The sequence below is a fragment of the Bos indicus genome, chromosome 13 (assembly GCF_029378745.1).
Source record: "Bos indicus isolate NIAB-ARS_2022 breed Sahiwal x Tharparkar chromosome 13, NIAB-ARS_B.indTharparkar_mat_pri_1.0, whole genome shotgun sequence".
NCBI classification, from domain to species: Eukaryota; Metazoa; Chordata; class Mammalia; order Artiodactyla; family Bovidae; genus Bos; species Bos indicus.
Genome location: NC_091772.1, coordinates 37,078,116 through 37,102,751, shown reverse-complemented (window position 1 = coordinate 37,102,751; position 24,636 = coordinate 37,078,116). Strand labels below are relative to the sequence as shown.

The 24,636-nt window shown below is 43.6% G+C and overlaps 1 protein-coding gene and 1 long non-coding RNA gene across 2 annotated transcripts in view; one reads left to right on the top strand and one right to left on the bottom strand.

Moving 5' to 3' along the window:
* Nucleotides 1-1,526: 1,526 nt before the first annotated feature.
* On the bottom strand, nt 1,527-23,842 carry LOC139186482 (uncharacterized). Its single transcript, XR_011570050.1, has 3 exons — nt 21,068-23,842; nt 4,635-19,136; nt 1,527-4,476 (listed from the first exon to the last, which is right to left on the bottom strand). It is a non-coding gene; the product is annotated as an uncharacterized lncRNA (long non-coding RNA).
* Nucleotides 23,843-23,994: 152 nt separating this feature from the next.
* RAB18 (RAB18, member RAS oncogene family) overlaps nt 23,995-24,636 on the top strand; it is a 28,628-nt gene continuing 27,986 nt past the window's right edge. Inside the window, exon 1 of the mRNA XM_019973194.2 lies at nt 23,995-24,200. Coding sequence (XP_019828753.2) covers nt 24,133-24,200 — 68 coding nt within the window. The 5' untranslated portion in view covers nt 23,995-24,132. The remainder of the gene's footprint in view (nt 24,201-24,636) is intronic.

The following is a 24,636-nucleotide window of genomic DNA, read 5'->3' as shown; positions in this document are numbered from 1 at the left end:
ATGTAAAGTGGAGGAATATTACAACTAAGTTTTGATATAAAAACATAGCCCTTTAAAGGAAGTTGGAGTTGAAGTGCTCCTTGTAAAGCGCTTTGAGGCCATCATCCTTCAGCTTCTCAAGAAGTCAGCCCAGTGGCTGATGTCGGTTTCTCCCAAGTTGTGATCGTGTTGGAAGGTGATGAATTACAAAGTCAAGAATCTTCTCATTCTTCTCTTGCGAGAAACTACTGCAGGCAGACAGACTCTTTACCATCTGAGCTATCAGGGAAGCCCATATGATTAGCTATAAAAGGAGATGTCTTGAATTCTAAATTGATTTATGTGTTGTGCTTAGTCGTTCAGTCATGTCCGATGCTTTGTGACACCATGGACTGTAGCCCGCCAGGCTCCTCTGTCCATGGAGATTCTCCAGGCAAGAATACTAGAGTAGGTGGCCATGGTCTCCTCCAGAGGATCATCCCAACCCAGAGACTGAACCCAGGTCTCCCACATTGCAGGTGGATTCTTTACTCTCTGAGCCACCAGGAAAGCCCAAATTGATTTATAGTTTAGGTAAATTTTTACTTGGGACAACATAGGCTCAAATTGACATCTGGGTCATTTATTTCTCCTTTCCTATCATTCAACCAATTTTAATCTATAGAATGAGGTGAATCATTGTAAAAAATTATTCAAGTAAGTCTCATTAAAATTTTGTAAAACATGAGTTGTTAAAATGATTGCTTCAGTTCTCCATTTATTAATGTAATGCTGACATATCATTTATAAAAAAATTATTTATACTCCAGTTTTTCTCTGGTTAAATATTTTTATTATTAACAGGATAAAGCATATTTAATGTTCATAGGTCCTGAGGATACGCATAATAACAATCTGCTTAAACTATTTTTTGTGGGTCTTAAAATTTATCATTAATAAGCAAAATACCTTAGGTATTGAATCTAGGTGGAAGGTGTATGGAAACTTCTTGTAAAATTCTTTCAGCTTTCCTATATATATGAATTTAAGTAATAAAAAGTTGTCAAAAAAAAAAAAAACTAGACTTACCTGATGTAACCTCTCTAACTATTTCATTAAAATACCTGAGAAGATAAAGGCCAACGACTGGAAACAGTGCTGGAAACTCAGGGGGAAAGAAAAGGCTGTTTGCAGCATTGAAAGACAAGTGCACTGTTGTGTCCCTGGGGGTGGGCTGAGGGACACACTCTGGAGCTCTGCGTGCTGTGAATTTTAAACTAAAGCAGAAGCGGTAACAGCAATAAAGCAAAAGGCATTGATTCACCTCATCTGCCTGCCCAGAACAAGGAACTCTCTTGGACTAAAACACCAAAGAAGCATTCAGCCATTGACTTCTGCATGTGAGCTCTGTTGGGAGCTGGACAGAGCTTTCCCACTGACCCACTCCCAGCCCCACCAACGGCTCCTTTCTTTCCATATCTACCTAGAAGGTAAAACTTCTGCCACAGTGCAGGCAGGTGGTAATCTGTTTCAATGTAAAATGATTTTTTAAAGAATATAGTCAAGAAGAAAGAAAGAGTCCCAAGGATAACATCTGTAGGGGGTGTGCTCAGTTGACACAGCCTTGATTCTTTGTGACCCCCACGGACTGTAGCCGGCCAGGCTCCTCTGTCCATGGAATTTTCCAGGCAAGGATACTGGAGTAGGTTGCCATTTTCGATGCCAGAGGATCTTCCTAACCCTGGGATTGAAGCCGTGCTTCCTGCTTTGCAAGCAGATTCTTTACCACTGTGCCACCTTCCCAAGGTCACCAGAGAGGAGGAGACAGGGGCCAACTCTTTGTTGCAGCTGGAGAGCCTGTACTCTGAGAGGAAAAGGCTCTGGTTCCCTTAGGGCAAAGGATTGGTGACCATGACTTGGGTTTTAAAGCCAAGCTTTTATGCCAAGCAAGTCTAAAGCTACATATTTATTATCCTTTTGATCTCTTCATTTTGTCTTAAGAGTCTTGCTTCCACTTGGTATCATTTCCCTTCAACCTAAAACCTGTTAGCTTTTTTTGCAGTAACTGTCTGTTGGGAAAGAGTTCTCCCAGTGGTACTCTGTAATGTCTTTACCTTAATTTTTAAAGGAGGTTTTCAATGGATATTTAGCTTGCCAGCTTTTTACCCCCTAATTGTCCTTTCAGGACTTTAAAGATATGGTTCTAGTGTTCTCTGGTCTTCATGATTTCTGAGAGAATTTAGCCATCATCCTCACTATTGTTTCCCTGAAAGTGAAGATTTTTCACCATCTGGGTGCTTTTAAGATCTGTTCTTTGTCTTTGCCTTTTAGTACATTTTGACTCTGGTCAGGGCTTCCCAGGTGGCATAAGCAGTAAAGAATCTGCCTGGAGGAGATGCAAGAGATGCGGGTCAATCCCTGGGTCGGGAAGATCCCCTGGAGTAGGAAATGACAACCAGCTCCAGTATTCTTGCCTGGAAAATTTCATGGACAGTGGAGCCTGGTGGGCTGCAGTCCATGAGGCCACAAAGAGTTGGACATAACTGTCCAACAGTCCCACCCCAGCTCTTTTCTTTGGATTTATCCTGCTTGGAGTCCACTGAGATTCTTGAATCTGTAGGTTGGTATCACTAATCAACAGAAGAAATTTCTCAACCATTATTTCTTCAAATTTTTCTGGTGCTCCACTCTCTTCTCCTTGGACTTTTATTACATGTACAGGGTTTGGCTATTGTTATTATCTTGCAGAACTCAGATTCTGTCGCTTTTTAACTTCCTTCCCTCCCTCTATTTAGTTTAATTTTGGATCATTTCAATTGACTTGTCTACAAGCTTCACTAATTTTTTTTTTCTCTGCTGTGTCCAGTCAGCTAAGTTCACTGAATGATTCTTATATCTGTTATATATTTTCTAACATTTCTATAACTTCCAGTTCTCTGTGGATTTTGCCCATCTACTTGTGCAGTGTCCATTTTCTCCCCACTAGAGCCCTTAACATTTATTATTTATTATAGTTATGGAAAGTCACTGTCTGATAAGCCCAACATCCGGGCCATCTCTGGGTTTGCTTTTATTGACCATTTCTTTTTTCAATCCTAGCTCATATGTTCTTGCTTCTTTGAATGTATCTTAATTTTTGATATTAGACAAGACATGGACAGGGAAGTTAATAATATTTATTTCCAGAGAAGTGCATTTCAATTATTCAATAAGGCCTTCTGGTTAGGGGCCTGAGCTCATATAATCTGTGGGTGAGTTAGTTGTTCAGTTGTGTCTGACTCTTTGTGACCCCATGGACTATAAGCTACCAGGCTTTTCTGTCCATGGAATTCTCCAGGCAAGAATACTGGAGTGGGTTGCCATTCCCTTTTCCAGGGGATCTTCCTGACTCAGGGATTGAACCCGGGTCTCCTGCATTGCAGGCAGATGCTTTACCATCTACGCTACCATCTAATCTGTACCTGAGTTGAGTATGGCCTTTGTTTCAGGTTTGCTAGATTCAGGTTACTAGCTTCAAATGTTTAGAAAGAAGAGCTAGCACTTTTCCTTCAGCAGGGCATGGGACCCTACAGTTCTCTTGTTCTGTAGCCAAGTTACCCAGCTTGCTAAATCATGGGTGATCTCTCTCTGCTCTACGGGCTAGCTGCTAGCTTTTGGGGTCCATGGGAAGTTCTCTCTATGATTCTCAATCAGGGCCTCAGGAGGTCTCTCTGCAGCCTACCCTCAGGCTTTGGAAGCCTATGCAGTGCTCTCAGTGAGGGACTGGTGTCAGTACTCTGACATCCCTTAGCCATAGGAAGCTGGCAGCCAGTGCCTTGCACTGAATGAAACCTTCAGAAGTTTCTCTCAGCTCTCCTTGCCTGCTCCCAGGTCTTGGCTCAGCACCAGTGTGTATTCAGTGAAAGCCCATGGGAGAGTCGACAGGACTATGAAGATTTGATCTATGGATAAGGCTCCTTGGGATTCCAAGCTGTCGTGTCAACCCATGTGATGCATTAATATAATGGGATACAACTAAAGTTGCCTTCAAGGAAATACTGCACAGACTCTTCCAGATAATAGGAGATAATAGGAGTAAGAAGAGGGAAGACTTACTTTCTGAGAGTAGCTAAACTTTGATACTAAAGTCTGACATGGGAAAACAGGAAAGAAAACTCACATGCAAATCAAAGTGAGTAACATGTAAAAAGGATCATCCATCATCACCAAAGAGGGTTTATATACAAGATGAAGATATTTTAAAACATTATTTTTGTATTTATTTTTGGCTGTGCTGGGTCTTCCTTGCTGCATGAAGGCTTTCTCTAGTTGCGGCGAGCAGGGGCTACTCTTCTTGCAGTGCACGGACTTCTCATTGCAGTGGCTTCTCTTGTTGCAGAGCATGGACTCTAGAATGCATGGGTTTCAGCAGCTGTGGCTCCTGGGCTTAGTAGTTGTGGTTCCCGGACTCTCGAGCACAGGCTCAATAGTTGTGACACATGGGCTTAGCTGCTCTGCAGCATGTGGAATCTTCCCAGACTAGGAATCAAACCCATGTCTTCTGCATTGGCAGATGGATTCTTTCCCATCCATCTGCCATCTTCCCATCCCATGAGCCACCAGGGAAGCCCAAAGATGCAGATTAACATTAGAAAAAGAATAAATGTAATTAACAAATGAAATAAATCTATAATTACCTCAACAGATCCAGAAAAATGTATTTGATAAAATTCATTTCCGCTTTTTGATTTCAAATTCCCAGGAATTGTGAATAGAAATTATTTGTAAACAACCCAAAAACTGTCCATAAATTTCAGATATAATGATGAGTCATTGGAAGCTCCCCTTTGAGTTCAAGAAAAGACATGAATGTTCATTACTACTTTTCAATTCAGCATTTTAGTAGTGCTCCTACGCAGAGCAATAAAGCAAGAGGAAGGCACAGAAGTTTGATGATTGGAAAGGAAGAAATTAAACTGGCATAATTCAGGTATAACATGGTTGTGTTTGTAGATCAAACAATGTAATTCACAAATAAAATATTAGAGTCAGTAAGAGAGTTTAGCAAGGTAGCTCCAAATAAAATCAGTATACAAATTCCAATTGTATTTCTGTAAAGCAGCAAATTCTTAAAATTATGATTTACAACAGCACCAAACAAAGTCAATTATCTATGAATACGTCAGACTAGGGATACACAAAACCTTTAGAGGAAAAAAAAATAAAAAATTTCAGAGACATTTATTGATTTAAATGGGCTTCCTTGGTGGCACAGTGGTAAAGAATCTGCCTGCCAGTACAGGACATGCAGGAGACTTGGGTTCAATTCCTGGGTTGGGAAGATCCCCTGGAGGAGGAAATAGCTACCTACTCCAGTATTCTTACCTGGAGAATTCCATGAACAGAGGAGCCTGGAGGACTCAGTCCATGGGGTCGCTTAAGAGTCAGATGTGACTTCATGACAAAACAACTTCGGGAGGTGGTTTCACACTACGTGGTTATGTTCAGGATATGCTTACCAGGTATGACACAGAAATTTCACTCCTAGCTATACCCTGATACATACACAAGAAGGTTCACAGCAGCATTTTTTATAAAATTAACCCAAACTGGAAACAATTCAAACTGTCATCACTGGCAGACAGGATAAAGATATTGTGGGATTTTTTTATAAAGTACAATTTTTATAGCAATGAAATTGGATAAATTACAGTTGCACACAAAATAGATACATCTTATTTAAAAAATTAAGAGCAAGAGAAAATTTATCATCCCACTTAAGAAATTTGAAAACAAGCAAAACTAAACACATTATCTATGGATACATGCATGTATGATGATAATATAATGTAAAGCAGGAAATGATTAGCATAAAAGTCTGGATAAGTGGTATCCTCTCATGGATGGGAGGGGAGTTGGGAGTAGGAAAGACAGCACAGATGAGTCACTTCTGTGTTAGATAATTTCTATTTTTTGACCTGGGTGGTGGTTGTACTGGCACATGGTTTTAAACTATTTGTTAAACCATACATGTACATTTTAGACATAGGTAATATTTCACAATAAAAATACGTGTATGTGTGTGTGTGAGAGAGAGAGAGACTGACTGACTGATTCTTGGTTTGGTTTATGTGGCCCCAAGAAACTTACTGTTTACTGAAGCAGGCATTTTCCAGCAATAATAAAAATTTTTGCTGTCTTAGAAAATGCACTGAAGATGAGAAAAGAAACATCCAGCGTTCCCAGATAGCGCAGTGGTAAAGAATCCACCTTCCAAGCAGGAGATGCGGGTTCGACCCCTGGTCAGGAAGGAAATGAAGAAGAAAATGGCAACCCACTCCAGTATACTTGCCTGAAAAATCCCACGGACAGAGGAGCCTGGCAGACTACAGACCTTAGGGTTGCAAAAAGTCAGACATAACTTAGACATAACTACACAACAACAAAGAAACACTGAGTTATAGGAAAAGCAGCACGTAGTTCAAACATAGACAAGGGTTGAAATGCTAAAGAGCCTATGAACTTCAGCATTTCAGTTTCATTCAGTGCTATTCTTGCCCCTATGTGCTGAATTTTTCTAAGTTCATAGTGGCTTCTCAAATACCTGCCTCCCTGTTTTCTCTTAGAAGTTGTCAACTGGGGGGGTGGGGGTGGGGGAAAGCACAACCTAAAAATTGAGTTATGTTTTATTCAGCAGATACCCTGAGGACTTCAAGCCTGGGAGACAGGACTCTCAGATCACTCAATGAACACTCCGAGGAGGTGAGGAGACAGCCAGGATACATAGCAGTTTTTGCAACAAAGACCAGGTAGTTGGAACTTCAAGAGATTACTGGTAACTAAAGAAAATCAGACAACTTAAGGTAAATAATTTAGCTCTTTTTTTTTTTTGTATGCTATGCTATGCTAAGTCACTTCGTGTCCAACTCTGTGCGACCCCATAGACAGCAGCCCACCAGGCTCCCCCGTCCCTGGGATTCTCCAGGCAAGAACACTGGAGTGGGCTGCCATTTCCTTCTCCAATGCATGAAAGTGAAAAGTGAAAGTGAAGTCCCTGGGATTTTCCAAGCAAGAGTACTGGAGTGGGGTGCCATTTTTTTGTATGGGAAGATGCAAGAGTTTGGGCTCGCTGAAATCACTGCTTTGATCTGCACCTTAGCTAATGGGGCCAATATCCTATGGTTTCTCATCCTGAGTCTCCTTGGGATACGTTGTTGAGGTGGGGGACAGGGGGTGGCTGCAGCAGTTGACCACTAGATGGCAGGCATCCTTTTTCCAATTGAGTTCCCTCAGGGTTCATTGTCATTGGCGGTATTATGATGACTTGATGACTTCAATATCCTTTGTTCACTGATATGGCAGGCGACATTTTTTCCATGGACAAAGTAGATGAAATGAGAACAAAATAGTTTTATTTTTTCCCCAGCTGAAGCTCTCCTATTACAGGAGGTAGTGAATGAATCCTATGTCTTTGAAGCTATGAGTTTACAAAGTACAGTAGCAAAAAGGAGTAACAGGATAACTCTTGAGTTGTGTTTCTAGAAGTTGTTGTTGTTTAGTTGCTAAGTCATGTCCAATTCTTTGCCACCCTATGGACTATAGCCACCAGGCTCCTTTTTCCATGGAATTTTCCAGGCAAGAATACTAGAGTGGGTTGCCATTTCCGTGTCCAGGGGCTCTTCCCAACCCAGGGATGGAACCTGTGTCTCTTGTGTCGCTTGCATTGGCAGGCAGATTCTTTACCACTGAGCCACCAGGGAAACCCATTTTTAGAAGTTAGACGGTGCATATTTTTATTTCAGCAGCTCTCCACTGCTGTGGAAATACTACATTCTTGGTTTTGTTCTTCACACTTATAAAGATAAACTGTAATTTTGTAACTATATATTTAAAAAAACTGTAACTTTAAATAGCACTAAGAGTTCACTGTGAAACTTAACTCCCATGAAAACAAACAAAAATAAAACTAAAAGTACCTTCAAACACATGAACACAATAAAACCCTCATCAAAATGACTTCCTGTAACTGGAACAAATATGACTCTACATTCTAAGAAAGTAAAAAAGATCTGTATGTTCTGTTGAAAATAATCACACTGAACATTTGAGTAAGAGGAAGTTAAGGGAACTACAAATCCTTTCAGGGGAGAATAAATAGCTAAGAGAGTTAATGAAGGGTAAGTTTATGCATTCAGGCCAGGATATTGCTAACTTAGAACAAGCTGTCTTCAAATGTTTAAAATAATCATCCTGGAAAAAATAAATTAAATCACTGTAATATGGTTTAAATTAGAGTAGTAGAGTAAAATTAGGCAAAAACAAAATTATATATTATTTTACTTTAAGGCTAATTGAAAAAAATCTTTCCAGGATGATTGATTACAGTATGAAAATGACTTTTTAGGAAACAAATAATTTTCTCAAAGATTTTTATAAGACTGCTCCTTTCTCGGCTTGGAGAACACCAATGAGTTAAAGTCTGTTTGTTCTGGTGAAGGATTTTTTCCCCTTTTTTGCATCCCTACTATGCCAGGCTGGAACCTCCAGTTCTTTGCCACCGAGATAAGGAACTCAAATCAAGAGAACTGGAAGGAAAGGACCGTAAGGTAAACTTTACATGTTTGTGTACAGAAAGAACTCCAAGAACTTCAATCTGGATCCTAAGCTCTTAATAGCCACATAATTTAGAACAAGACACTCAAACTTTATAGGTCTGTTGCTTTGATCTGTAAGCTAGGGATAAAATTACTTATCTTGCCTACATCATTGGGTTGTTAAAAGGATTCAATAAATAATGTGCTATGAAAATACAAAGTTAAGGAGAGGATCATTATTACTTCAGGACAACTCCAGGCTGCCTGTTTCACCCCACTTTCTCAGCATCCTTTGTCCTGATCCAGCTCTGGTCTTGCTGTTGGAGCTCCAAGCTCTGTCACTTGAGCCAGTCATAGGACAGCAGCAGTAGTAGTCTTGAAGCCACACTCCTTGGATGGGATTCAAACCTGCTGCACCTCAGATGAGACTTGAACTCACAATCCCTGGGCTTAAGAGAGCACTTGAACCAACAGTCTTCTGATTGAAACTGCATACCTGGTCTCAGGACTTACTGAAGCTCAGATTCTTTATGTTTCTGCAAAGAAAGAATTCATTCAGAGGCAAAGTGACAGGTAAGAAGTGCACTTAACAGTATAGGATGCTTGTGAGAAATACAAGAGGGCAGGCAAGTGGGTAACGCACCAAGAGCTGAGTGGACTATAGTTTTATAATCAAGGGAAAGTGGAGAGGGTGAGAGTCTTTCATCATTTTTGGAGTCTTTCATCATTAATTCCTTCTTCCTCATTCTTGGAGTCTTTCATCATTAACTCCTCCTACACATTGGGCAAGGGAGTTTTTGACCCTGTTTGGCCCAACCAGGACTGTTTGGGGGCTCTAGAAATGAGCAAAAGGGCGGTAACATATACTAAAACATGATAAGTTATCTCAGGGTTCAGGTATAATGCCACCTTTGCCCTATGTTTCTGCTCTTAATACATGCAAAAGAAGCCTCTTCCCGAGGATCATTAGCATGCAGACTTCAATGGGCTAGATGTAAGTCTCATTCCATCATTGTTTTATTGTTTGGGGTCATGTCTCCTGCTTCTGCTGCATGATTTTGTTGCTAAGCAAACCTGCTTTCTTGAGTGATCATTATACAGATTCTCCCATACTTTTCTCTCTACTTGTGATTTCTTAGTGGGATTAACTATTTAATCACCCCCTTTGTCCATTTAATCTGTCCCTATCAGTCTGGACAATTGGAGATGAAGAAGCTGAACAGAGCAGTCCTAATAGCTAATAGCTAATAGCAGTCCTAATAGTTCCTTGTAGCTCAGACAATGAAGAATCCGCCTGCAGTGCAGGAGACCCAGGTTTGATCCCCGGGTCGAGAAGATCCTCTGGAGAAGGATCTTCTACTACTACACTACATTATTCTTGCCTGGAGAGAAGCCATCACCTTCTCTACCAGAAAGAGCTCCATCCTCATAGTTGAATCATGAAATGAGTAGGGGATGGTGGAATTTGGTCTACTGAGTATTGTTAGAGATAGGCAGCGCTGTTCAGGCCTACGAAATGGTGACATGTTACAAAATAAAATATATCCTCTAGTGGGTTGTGGAAGAGTGTCTAATGGCAGTGTTTTTTAGACTTTTCTGGGCAGAACACAAGCTTTGTATTGGTATTACAGGTAAAGAATTTATATCCCTAAATATATAATTACAGGGGTCAATTTAGAAAGGAATTTTCCCATTCATTATGAGAGTTCACAGGCCTAGGAAGGAATACATTAAGGTTCAGGAATGTTAATAGGTACTTGGGCATCAACAAAGTTGAAATCAAGACTAACCAGACTAACTTGCCTTACTGTTAAAACAAGATTTCTCAACAGTGGTGCTGTCCACATTTTGAACTGAATAATTCTTTGCTGTAGGTCTGTGTCCTGTGTATTGTAGGATGTTCAGCAGCATCCCTAGCCTCTGCTCATTAGATGCCAAAAGCATCTCCTACTTGTGACAACCAGAAATGCCTCCAGATATTGCAAAGTTCACTGGGAAGCAAAATCAATCCTGGTAGAACACCACTAGACCATTAATTTCACTTACTGCATAAGAATACTGTTTTTACTTCTGGAAGTTTTCTCTCCTAAAGTAATATACTTTACAAATAATCAGCAAATGTTAGTTCTCACTAATTTTACCAACAATGTTTATGACTTTCTCTCTCTGTAATTGCTAAATCGTGTCTGACTCTTTGTAACCCCAGGGACTGTAGCCCACCAGGCTCCTCTGTCTGTGAAATTTTCCAGGCAAGAATACTGGAATGGGTAGTCATTTCCTCCTTCAGGGGATCTTCCCAACCCAGGAATCAAACCCAGGTCTTTTGCAGGGCAGGCAGATTCTTTACTGTCTGAGCCACCTTTATGACTTTACAAGTTACAAAATACTTGTAAAAAACACTTCTACATACAATATTATGAGGTGAAAGAAGGAAAGGAGGTAATGTTTCCTGGGTATTTACTATGTGCCATTTGCTACAAATACATTTTGCTACAAATACATGTGCAATTTGCCATTGTTTCAAATACATTCATCTACTTCAGTTCAGTCAGTTCAGTTGCTCAGTCATGTCCGACTCTTTGCGACCCCATGAATCGCAGCACACCAGGCCTCCCTGTCCATCACCAACTCCCAGAGTTTACCCAAACTCATGTCCATCGAGTCGGTGATGCCCTCCAGCCATCTCATCTTCTCTCGTCCCCTTCTCCTCCTGCCCCCAATCCCTCCCAGCATCAGAGTCTTTTCCAATGAGTCAACTCTTCGCATGAAGTGGCCAAAGTATTGGAGTTTCAGCTTCAGCATCAGTCCTTCCAATGATCACCCAGGACTGATCTCCTTTAGGATGGACTGGTTGGATCTCCTTGCAGTCCAAGGGACTCTCAAGAGTTTTCTCCAACACCACAGTTCAAAGGCATCAATTCTTCAGTGCTCAGCCTTCTTCACAGTCCAACTCTCACATCCATACATGACCACTGGTAAAACCATAGCCTTGACTAGATGGACCTTTGTTGGCAAAGTAACGTCTCTGCTTTTGAATATGCTATCTAGGTTGGTCATAACTTTCCTTCCAAGGAGTAAGCATCTTTTAATTTCATGGCTGCAATCACCAATCACCATCTACAGTGATTTGGGGGCCCCCCAAAATAAAGTCTGACACTGTTTCCACTGTTTCCCTATCTATTTCCCATGAAGTGATGGGACCAGATGCCATGATCTTCGTTTTCTGAATGTTGAACTTTAAGCCAACTTTTTCACTCTCCTCTTTCACTTTCATCAAGAGGCTTTTTAGTTCCTCTTCACTTTCTGCCATAAGGGTGGTGTCATCTGCATATCTGAGGTTATTGATATTTCTCCCGGCAATCTTGATTCCAGCTTGTGCTTCTTCCAGCCCAGCGTTTCTCATGATGTACTCTGCATATAAATTAAATAAGCAGGGTGACAATATACAGCCTTGACGTACTCCTTTTCCTATCTGGAACCAGTCTGTTGTTCCATGTCCACTTCTAACTGTTGCTTCCTGACCTGCATATAGGTTTCTCAAGAGGCAGGTCAGGTGGTCTGGTATTCCCATCTCTTTCAGAATTTTCCACAGTTTATTGTGATCCACACAGTCAAAGGCTTTGGCATAGTCAATAAAGCAGAAATAAATGTTTTTCTGGAACTCTCTTGCTTTTTCGATGATCCAGATCTTGGATAATTTCTATAGGAGAGTTATTTCCCTACATTTGTAGATCAGGAAACAAGCTTACAGATGTTAATCTTTCCCTAGAACTCTAACTTAGCATCTTGACTTCAACTTTTACTTATCCCACATAACAGCTGCCAGTGAGACACTGATCTCTTATACTTGAGGGTGAAAATAGCAGTTATAATCCATGTGTTAGAATTAACTGTCACGTTAAGGGCTCACTTCATTTTTTTATGGTGGTGTCACATGGAGAAGGAAATGGCAACCCACTCCGGTGTTCTTGCCTGGAGAATCCCAGGGACAGAGAAGCCTGGTGGGCTGCCGTCTATGGGCTTACACAGAGTCGGACGCGACTGATGCGACTTAGCAGCAGCACACTTTTACAGCATAAGAGTCTGGCCTCAAATCACCAAGTTGCAGGCATGTAGCACCCCACTCTAGTACTTTTGCCTAGAAAATCCCATGAACGGAGGAGCCTGGTGGGCTGCAGTCCATGGGGTTGCTGGAGTCAGACATAACTCAACGACTTCACTTTCACTTTTCACTTTCATGCATTGGAGAAGGAAATGGCAACCCACTCCAGTGTTCTTGCCTGGGGAATCCCAGGGACAGGGAAGCCTGGTGGGCTGCCGTCTATGGGTTCGCACAGAGTCGGACATGACTGAAGCGACTTAGCAGCAGCAGCAGCAGCATTAAAAGAAAATTCAATTCAGTGTCCTGCAACAGGCCAGTTAACCAAATCATCCCACACTCCCCCTGGATCAGTTTGTAACACTAGAGGGCAAGTGTAACTAGGGTAGCAGATGTTACTGGGGATTTGCAACAATGGAAGGGGTTTTCATTGCAGCCACATGAACAATTGAGCATTAAATACTAGATGCCTCTTTTCTCAAAATTCCTTTGGCTGATGCATCTCAGAGTTCATCCCATTCTTCCTGGTCATCCTTTCCCCGGTCTTCAATCTGCCATCACACAGGTTAATCAGTCCTGTCCCTTGGGTATCCCCTCGTATTCTCCGATTCTCCAGATCCTTTCACCTTTGGCTCTCTCCTAAATTAGATTTCCTTCATTTGCAGAGCAATTAGCTTTCCACTTCCTTCTCAGGTTGGGGGCCACCTTCCTGGTGGCTCAGATGGTAAAGAATCCGCCTGCAGTGCAGGATATCCAGGTTCGATCTCTGGGTTAGGAAGATCCTCTGGAGAAAGGAATGGCTTCCTACCTAGTATTCTTGCCTGGAGAGTCCCAGGAACAGAGAAGACTGGCAGGCTACAGTCCATAGGGGTCGCAAAGAGTTGTACAAGATTGAGTGACTAATACTTTCACTTTTTTACTTTTCTGCATATTCAAAGATGCATCTGTCACTCTGCCAAATGGAAACCCATCTCCTCAGGAGCTCACCCTGTGCAGCTCTGAAGGACTCGCAGTCCTTGCACTGTCCGTGTGTCCTGTGTCCCCAAACCACCCCCATTTTCCTCCTCCCAAGCTCTGTGAGCCGAAGAGTTCAACACAGACATTTGTTTTCCCATCGATAAGAATTATTTAGCCACCCCCATGCACATAATGAAAGGAAGCAACGGTCATTTGGTTTTCATTTTTTTAAATACTTTGTTTTGAAGTATAAAATACAAACTGAAAACAGTGCACACTTTATACATATATATCCCAATTAATTTTTATAAGCTGAACACACTTGTGTAATCAACACCTAAAACAAGAAACAGAACATCACAAGCTTTCCAGAACCTCTTTGTTCCCTCTACCAATTTTTCTAAATGACAGGGTTTGTATATGCCAGCATGTGCTTTCTATCCAAGAGCATTGCAGTGAGGAACTTGGTTTTATTGCTGTGTTGCATTTGATCAGAAGTTTACCATATGAAGCAGAAAGGTTCACATTATTTGCACACAAGTTACTGAGCATGTAGTGACTGTGTTAATATTGTGGTTTAGGGGTTCAAGAGGACAGAAAGACCTCCTAGGTCTTCTTCCTGGGGTCTCCTAGAGCCTCAGTCTTCCCTTGGTGGGGTTCTCTCCTAGTTACCCAAGAACTCCCCAATGTCTTTGAGTTCTATGAGTGTTATCTCTTCTGATAAGTGATTATAGCTCTTCCAGCAGAGCTCACACTAATTCCATGTGAAACTATTGCTCCCAGAATCACCACCACCACCACTTTACACTGTCTCAATGCACACGAGACTCTGAACTTGTAGAATTCTCTCCCCCACATGAATCTCATCCCTGGAAGCCTATGAGAATTATCTGAAGAATTACTACCCTCCCCCAGCTTCCTTTGTGGCCCAGCTGGTAAAGAATCCGCTTGCAATGCACGAGACCTGGGTTTGATCCCTGGGTTGGGAAGATCCCCTGGAGAAGGGAAAAGCTACCCATTCCAGTATTCTGGCCTGGAGAATTCCATGGACTGTATAGTCCATGGGGTCACAAAGAGCAACTATCATTTTTCCCAACCCCCAAAACAAAAATCATGGCCACCCCAAACCAATGATATCAGCATCTCTTGAGGGATAGGGTCCAGCATCAATAGTTAAAAAATTCCAGGTTTCTGGAGGGTTGGAAAGCATTGCAGCTTCTCTACTGGAGAAGTTGGAGCTCCCTTCCATTTCAGTTTGAGGCATCTCAGAAACTACACTAATGTTCTGAAGGTGACTAAACATGCAGACTAAACTTGATTCCCTAGCCACCTTTCAAACATAGGGTAGGGCATTTTTTTTTTTTTGAAAGCAAGGGTTTATTTAATACTTAAGTTATCAGAAATTGGCAAAATATCTCCATTATCTCCCTATGGAAGGATGAGCTTAAAACTGTTTGCCTTGGGCCCAGTTTCAACGCTGGGGCTTAAAGGTAAATTTATCAAGTGGTATACACTTACTTCCAGCAAAAACATCTCTTTGATCATTCTGAGCAGATCACTCAATGTATTCTCCTAGCGTTCAACAGAGGAAAATATTAGGTTAAAAGGAACATGAAGGGCAACTGAAATGAGGGGAAAAAGAAAAGCAGCATGTAGAGACGAGGACAGAAAGAAAAGGTGGGATTTCCAATTCCTTTCTTTGAAACTTGTGAAGAAAGATGTAACAGGGGTCAGAGGTATTTGGGGCTAAGTTCTTATCTGTATATGAGCCCCAGGCCAGAGTGACAAATCACCTCTGAGATGCTTTCCCACCACTGCCCATCCTTCAGGTACTGCATCACTCAAGTGGTGGAGGCAGGATACAGTTCCAAGAACATCTTCTGGACCCAACATGTCCTATGGTAGAGAAAGCCTCCAGAGAAAGCAGGCGCATGATGACATCAACCGAAACAAGGACTGATTGTTTTCTGTGAATGATGTCCTCCATGACCCTGTCAGTGCTCACACCTCTCTCTGGATGCTCTGAGCTGAACTTCCGGGATGAGCTTTTTCCGGCCAGCCACCTGCAGCAAACCCAGTCTCCTCACTTCGCTGTCCCCCTCCCATCACCACTGACTGCTCACAAGCTACCAAAATGAAGCTGGTGAGTGACTGATACTTGTTGACAGTAAAATCGCCTTCAGAGACAAAAGAGAGCCACTTGTTTCCTGAATGGGTCAATTAAGGACTTTCTGGTTGACAAGTAAGGGAAACTCAAACTCACCCTGACTTGAGAGAAAAAAGACACACTAGCAAAATACCAGAAACACCAGAGCAAGAACGATAACTACAGTATTTGAAGTGAGCTACAGCTCATCTCACCACATAGTTAAATCTCCAAAACATAACACTGAACATAACTGAACGTAAATATAACTTGATAGGGTCAAGATGAAGAACTGTCTATACAATTTGATAAAATTATACAGTTATAAAAAATATGTTAAAAAAAAAGAAGCTTAAGGATAGATAGATAGTAAAAAATATAATATCATGTGTGGGCATGATGAAGCCTGAATTTATGACAGAAACTGTCTCTGGGCTGAGAGGTGGGATCAGAGTATCTCAAATCTGTCTTTAATCCTTTATTTTTAAGACATCTAAAGTATGGATGCTTAACAGATTTGATTAAGCTGGCTTTCATCATACAATTCTCTACTCATATCTCTATGTTTAAAGTATTTCATGATTTTCTTTAAAAGGAGGAACTACTGGCTTACATGGCTTCCCTGAAAGGTCAGTTGGTAAAGAATCCATCTGCCATTGGTTGATTCCTGGGTCAGGAAGATCCACTAGAGAAGGGATAGGCTACCCACTCTAGTATTCTTGGGCTTCCCTGGTGGCTCAATGGTAAAGAATCCACCTGCAATGCAGGAGACCTGGGTTGGATCCCTGGGTTGGGAAGATCCCCTGGAGAAGGGAAAGGCTACCCACTCTAGTATTCTGGCCTGGAGAATGCCACAGACTGTATAGTCCGTGGGGTTGCAAAGGATCGGACACGGACACCACTTAGTGACCTTCACTGGCTTATGTAACAGAAGTAATTGGCTCAATCATCTTGCTCAGGAGCTTTTTGTTTCCATATCTTGGTTCTGCTTTCTTCTTCTGGGTTCTATTTCTTATTCAAATTCCTTATTCCTTATTCAAGCTGCCAGTAGCTGCACCCCCATGTCCTAACCTTTCAGCATCTCTTGTAAAATGGATTTCTCTCTTCTGAAAATTTCAATAAGAGTCCTAGAATTTCATCCCACTGAATCGTGACTGGCCATGAACTAACTCACTTTGACTAGGGGAGTGAGCTGATTAGCTCAGCTTTGGTTGTGTGCCTCCTCCTAGAACTGGTGATTTGGAGATCAGCTTTTCCTAAATGACATTAAGGGAGGCACTTCATTAGAGTTTGGGCTTCCCTGGTGACTCGGTGGTAAAGAATCCATCTGCCAATGCAGGAGACGCAGGTTCAATCCCTGGATTGTAAAGATCTCCTGGAGAAGGAAATGGAAACCCACTCCAGTATTCTTGGCCTGGGAAATCCCTTGGACTGAGGAGCCTGGCAGGTTATAGTCCATGGGCTTGCAAAAGAGTCAGACATGAGTTAGCAACTAAACAACAACTTTCTGGAGGAAATTAGGAAAGTGCTAACAAGAAGAAGGGGAAATTGTTTAGGGGTAGTCAGAAACAGCATATGTCTACCACGATAAATCTGCCACAAAAAATTGCCTGTATGTGTGCTATTAATATATCTATGATTATCTTAGGACAATGTGTCGTGCTCCTTCATCTCTAAGTGAAAGTGACTTACAGGAAAAGATAAATCAGTCTCACTTAGGGATATATTTATATGTGCAAACTCACAGATGGAAGTGCCAGAAAATATAATTGAACAGAAATAGAGGAATAATTTACCAAAATCAGTTAACATTTACCATGGCATAGAATAATATAACAAAATCCATTATTGCATCACATTGATAAGCTATGGTGAATAATAAACAGTAGGTAAAACTCTATAGATAGTCCTATTAAAATTGTTTAGTTGCAAAGTCGTGTCCAACTGTTTGTGACCACATGGACTGTAGGCTGCCACACTCCTCTGTCCATGGGATTTCTCAAGCAAGAATACTGGAGTGCATTGCCAATTCCTTCTTCAGGGGATCTTTCCAACCTAGGGATCGAACCTGAGTGTCCTGCATTGGCAGGCAGATTCTTTACCACTGACCAACCAGGAAAGCCCCCTATCAAAATGAGGAACTAGAAAAAGTAACCCACATTATTATCATTATTATTTTTTTTCTGAAATGCTACTCAGTGCATTAAGCACATATAAAAAGTATCATAGATAGAAGGTGGGAGAATTTTTATAGCAATAAAAGACCAAAACTAACAAAAGGGAACATATTCAGTCCAGTTTATCAACAAGGAGAACCTGATCTAAAGGACAAGGATACAAGCTTGCTTTGGCACGAGGACAGTGGGAGTACAGATACAGAGTCAGGTTGTTCTCAGAATTATCTCAGAACTAGAGAGGAAGAACAACCAGACTCAGTCTCCTGGAAATGGGGCTGGCGGGGATGAAGCAGGAAGCAGGTCCAGCCAGCTGGCTAGATAGCCAGAAGACACTAACACCCTAGCATTGACAGTAGGGAAAGCCTGAGCCCTCAGGCCTTTCAGGTCAAAGAGAGTCAGGTTGGGGCCTAGTCCTGCCACGTTCTCTGTGTGTCAATGACTCTGGTGTACTAGAACTGTAGATACACCTAACATAAGCATGCTCAAGTGAAAGCAAAGGGCAAGAGGTTTTGATGTGGTGCTGGGCTGGCAGCCTACTCCTAAATGGACGCTCCTTTGACAATATAACTGGACTGAGAAGTTTTCTTCTCGTGAGACGAGTTTGGACAATGTCCTCCATGTGTATCAAAAATGTGAATTACATATTATAAACTCAATCTATTTATGAAAGACATTCTGTTGAAGTTTGAGCTTTTGACAAAGGTGGTCCTCCTCTTACTCAATAGTGCTAGCCCTGTGAATAGAGAGCCAGAGATTCCAAACTCCAAAGGTCAAGGGATCCAGTTTCAGGTAAGAGGGAATAAGTATATTCTACCGTTTCCCTCCCACTGAATGAAGTTATAAAACTTGGAATGTATATTTGGAGCAGCTATTTGAGGACTCTGAAAAGTAAATAGTTCCCAGGTGCTGCAGTGGTAAAGAATCCACCTGTCGGTGCAGGAGATGCAAGAGACCCAGGTTCGATCCCTGGGTTGGGAAGATCCCGTGGAGTAGGAAATGGCAACCTGCTCCAGTATGCATGCCTAGAGAATCCCATGGACAGAGGAGGAGCCTGGCGGGCTGCAGTTCGAGGGTCACAGAGCCAGACACGACTGAGCACGTGACACACACGGCATATGGCTTGGGGAAGGCCTCAGGTCAAAGGGCCATGAAGTAAATATGTCAGCTCTTGCACCACTGAGGTAAAGGTGAGTTCCTTCTCTGGACTTCATTTCTTCCCCTTCTCCCTGGATAGGAAGCAACAGCAACAGAAATGGATCCAGAATTGGAAACCGTAACTTGGTATTGGTCAATCAACCCTACAGCTTGGGTCTGACTTGCTATCTGGAATACAGCCATCTGCCCCCACCCCTACACCCCTATTACCCAGGTCTCTTTGAACTATTAAGTAGGAAAGAAATTAACATCTTTCTTATCTGAACTACTGTATTCTGAGGTCTCTTTATTATAGCAGCTTAGCCTGTACTCCCTATGGGCTTCCCTGATAACTCAGTTCATAAAGAATCCGCCTGCAATGCAGGAGACCCTGGTTCGATTCCTGGGTTGGGAAGATCTGCTGGAGAAGGGATAAGCTACCCACTCCAGTATCCTTGTGCTTCCCTTGTGGCTCAGCTGGTAAAGAATCCACCTGCAATGCAGGAGACTGGGGTTCAATCCCTGGGTTGGGAAGACCCCTGGAGAGGGGAAAGGCTACCCACTCCAGTATTCTGGCCTGGAGAATTCCATCGACTATAAAAGTTGGATACAACTGAGCAACTTTCACTTTCTTTCACTTTAGCCTGTACTCCAGCTTACATATTCCTAACATGATCAATGGATTCTTCAAGGAGTAGGTGCTTGTTATGTTTTGCTCTTCAACTCAGTTACCAAGATTAATAAAATGCTGAGTTGGAAGGGACGTAGGAGAGTTTACTGTAAGCTACTTGTTCTTTTGAGGCTAGGCTTAAGGACTGAAAAGCACAGTCTTGTGGCAGTAAGCCATTTTAAGACCCTGGAAACAACCCCTTAGTATTGGTTAAGATTCCTCCTTAACCTGCCCTTCTCTTCACCTATGCCAGTTCTCTGATCTACTCTGGTTGTCACCATTTCAGTGTCCTGCTCCCTCCCACCCACTCATGTGGCCTCTCAATGCCTTTGTGCTTCACTTTCTCTTTTATTTCTTTGGCTGTGCTGTAACCCTCCTCTTCTAATACAGCGTTGATGTGCACTGTCCTTTTATTGATTAACTTCTGGGCTCGATACTGAGAATCTTTAAATCAGAAACTATAAATACTCTTTCTAGTGACCAGTCCCAACCTTAAGCCATCCAGGAGCCTACAGAGTATTGCCTCATTAGAACAAAAGACGTGCCTATTGCCTAGGAAATCCCACAGGGTTGGGTGACTCTCTGTAAGAGGCTCGTATTGGTCTCACCACTCAGGAAGTTACAAGCGGTTTAAGAGCTCTGTATCAGGAACTGTGGGTGGAGACCAAGCATGTATTTCCTATTATGTCATCTTCCCAAGTCTTTACTTTTACATGAGGAAACATGTCAGAAAGACTAAGTGACTTGTCAGTAGTTACAGAGTCAATGTGTAGCAAAGCCAGGACTAGAATTCAAGTATCTTCACAGGACAAGAGTTTGGCCACTCTGTAATTTTGCTTCCAGGTATATCCATACTAGTTTATCTCAATTTTAGATTCTCCTATTACATTGATTAAAAAGTCACAATTAAGTTTACATTAAAAAAACAAACTCACCTCTAATACTATATTCTTTGTTGAAATACTTTGCTAGCTTATCTTTAGTTGGCTTTTTGTACTCTGAGCTATTAGCCATGGGCACCACGGTTGTCTTATTATTCAGTCTGAATTTTAACTATTCATTTAGTATGACTTCAAGAAAATCTACTGCCTGCCTTGAATCGTGGTCCATCTATTCTGCCCCACGTTCACATATCAGACAGCTCACACAGCATTTTGAACTGAAAATATTATCAACATGAAATATCTAAGAAGCTCTAGTCAGTGGTAAAAAATGAACATAATGCAAGTATCTGCATAGCCCAGAACTCATACCCATTGAATCAGTATTCTCCAAAGTCAAATTCTCTTCCTTTCTGGATTGTTGATGGTTAAAGGATGAAACTAGAAAATAACCAGAGGAGTTAGGACTTACCTTCCTATAATCAGGAACGGGTGAAATAAACTCTTCCAGTTCAGCTAAAGTGTGCACAGCGATGATGCTAATAGGCGTAATGGAGCCTATTAGGACAGCTGCACTCCGTTCTCAGCCCCCAGTCTTCTGACCCAAGGGAAACCACTTCAACCCTGTGAGGCTCTGTCTCTTTAATTGTAAAGTGGGATTATTAGGTGTTCAGTTCACAGTGAAGATGTAAAGAGACTGGCGGTATCAGTCAGGGTCCCAGCAAGGAACAATCCAGTTCAGATGTCTCAAGACACTATCATTAAGGGGGCTATTTACAGCATTGTGGTCAAGGGAGGGCAACCAGCAAAGGATAAACTCAGAGATGAACAGAGTAGGAAGTCTTCCCCACTCTAGACCTGAAGGGGAAGAGGCAGGAAATAGTGCTACCAGAGCCCAGACAGATCAGGGGCCATGGTGGGAGCCACATAGGAGGAACAAGTAACCAGACCTGGGAAGTCAGATGCTCCCCGTGGACTATGAGCCTGTTAGGAAAGCAGAAGCATCATTGGTAGGCTGCATTCTGTAGGAGAGCACCCCAATCTCACCAGATACCATCAGGATATAGTGCCTGCTGGCACTACAATGGAGCCTGCATTAGGCCCTTCCAGTCTTATCAGCCCAGCTGCTTCTGGGTGGTGGGCTATGGTGGCAACATGGGTGAAGTCCAAGAGTGCACATGAGCACACCTTTTGTTGAAGAATGAATCCCTGAGTAGGAAGTGATATTGTGTGTGTTGTAACAGATATAGGGTCAAATGAGAATGAGATGGTTGGATAGTATCATCGACTATTCAGTAGACATGAACTTGAGCAAACTCTGGGAGATGATGAAGGACAGGGAAGCCTGGCATGTTGCAGTCCACAGGGTTGCTAAGAGTCAGACATGACTGACTGAACAAGGGTCAAATGTAGAATTAAAACACAAGACCATCTTCCCAGGCTCAGGTATACTGTCCCGTGGGCCTTGAAACAGCACTGTCTGCATAAAATAACAAAGCCTCATCTGGCTCCTCCAGCTCTTGATCCTGACCTCTCGTCCTAAGGGCTGGAATCTCATCCAAGGGGCCAAAGGGGCAGGCCAGCTCCCCACTCCTCAGACTCTCCCTCTCACCCATCTCTCCCAAGACCCCAAGTGTTAGTTGATCAGTCATGTCCAACTCTTTGCGACTCCATGGACTGAAGGGCACCAGGATCCTCTGTCCATGGAATTCTCCAGGCCAGAATATTGGAGTGGGTTGCTGTTCCCTTCTCCAGGGGTTCTTCCCAACTCAGGGATCGAACTCAAGTCTTCTGCACTGCAGGCAGATTCTTTCACAACTGAGCCACCAAGGAAGCCCCCAAGTCCCCAGGACCTTATCAATACAACTAACAAAGGAACAATCTCCTCCTTCACTGCAAACCAAAGTTCCCGTGCACAACAATGGAGGTAGGAAGATACCCGGAAGGTAGGGTGTTGTTCTGGAACCTCTGCTTAGCCAGGGGCCAATGGAGTTTATGGGGAGGGGAGGGGAGGAATGCTGTAGGACTCTTTCTCACCAGTAGCACCTGAGCTGTAGCCACAAAGGCCTCTCATACTTGGGTAGGAGCACCCCTGGACAAGCTGTGACTCACAGTGCTCATGCTGCCACCTGTTCAGAGCATGTGAATTCTGCAAGCAGCATTTCTAAGTCTTCTCTTCCCTGATGCTGAGAGGAACAGAAAAAGAGGCAGAAGAGGCAATGGTCCAAATTTGATCATTTTTTCCCCTTTGCTGACCTGGCCCCTTCTGAACCTGCTGCTGCTGTGGGAATGTTTGCAGACAGCACAGATTTAGGGCGCCCTCCCGTCACACTTCTAAGTCGTTTCATAATTACAATCCCTTCCTCCAAACTAGGCTTGCTCATGCTGCTGCTATGCTGCTAAGTCACTTCAGTCGTGTCCGACTCTGTGTGACCCCATAGACGGCAGCCCACCAGGCTCTCCTGCCCCTGGGATTCTCCAGGCAAGAACACTGGAGTGGGTTGCCATTTCCTTCTCCAATGAATGAAAGTGAAAAGTGAAAGTGAAGTTGCTCAGTCGTGTCCCACTCTTAGCGACCCCATGGACTGCAGCCTACCAGGCTCCTCCACCCATGCGATTTTCCAGGCAAGAGTACTGGAGTGGGGTGCCATTGCCTTCTCCGAGGCTTGCTCATAGGTCATCCCAAACTTCAAGTCTTAAAAATGTTCTCTTATGACTATGAGCTTCCTTGATGGTTCAGGCAGTGAAGACTCCGCCTGCAATGCAGGACACTTCGGTTAGATTCCTGGGTGGGAAGAATCCTCTGGAGAAGGGATAGGCTACCCACTTCAGTATTCTTGGGATTTCCTGATGTTTAGACGGTGTAGTAAAAAAAAAAAAAAAAATCCGCCTGCAATGTGGGAGACCTGGGTTCGATCCCTGGGTGGGGAAGATCCGCTGGAGGGAGGAGGGCACGACAACCCACTCCAGTATTCTTCCCTGGAGAATCCCCACGGACAGAGGAGCCTGGCGGGCTACAGTCCACGGGGTCGCAAAGAGTCGGACACGACTGAGCGACTAAGCACACAGCATACACGGTGGTTGGAACTAAAATTAAGATAATCATGCCTTCGCACACAAAACTTCCCACTGCAGTGCAGCTGTTCTGAGAAGCTACTGAAATAAAAGAGCACTATACGCCCCTAACTCACACCTCTTCCAAGCACCAGGAAAGGACGGTTACGTTAACTTGAGGCAGGAGAAATACTCTTCAGAATTGCGTGAAACCGAACCAGGGCTCTCTTCCTCTGCGCTTGCGCAGGGGAAGACGGTCCCTCCCCGGAAGGAAGCCCGGTCCTCCGGGTTTTACGCAGACGCAGAGCTCTACCTCCGGGCGGAACTGGGGCGTCCCGGGCCCCTGCAAAAGCTAAACACCCGGTGTGAAAGGAAGGTGGCCCCGGGCGGGGCGGGACGCATGCGCGGCAGCACGCGCCGGGGGGGGAAGGGCTGAGGAGCGGAAGGGGCGGCCGGCTGCTCGCGGTGCGGAGCAGGGTCAGGATGGACGAGGACGTGCTGACCACCCTGAAGATCCTCATCATCGGCGAGAGCGGCGTGGGCAAGTCCAGGTGAGACGGGTCTGCGAGCCGTGACGACAGTGGCGGGCTCTCCTCCTCGGTGGCGGCTTGTTTCTTGGGGCCCCGGCGGGAACGGTAAACGGCGGCGGGCCGGGCCGGGCCGGGCCTGGCCGGGGCGAACTCGGCTCGCGGCCCCGCGGCCTCGGCCCGGCCTGGTTCCCTGGATCGCGTCCCCTGCTGTCGCACCGGGAGAAGAGCGATTCCGAGGGCGCCGCTGGGCCGGCCGGGTCGCCGCCGCAGAGGCGCCTAGGGCGTGGCGGGCGGGTCGGGGCCCGAGTCCCGCGGAGGGAAGAGGCCTCCCAACCCCAGGGATCGAGCTGCCTGTCACCCCGCGAGCGGAGAGCTTGTGACTTGACCATCGTGGGATTTCTGTCGGGCTTTCTCTAAATACGTGAAGTTCTGCACAGGAAGTTTCGTGACGCCATAG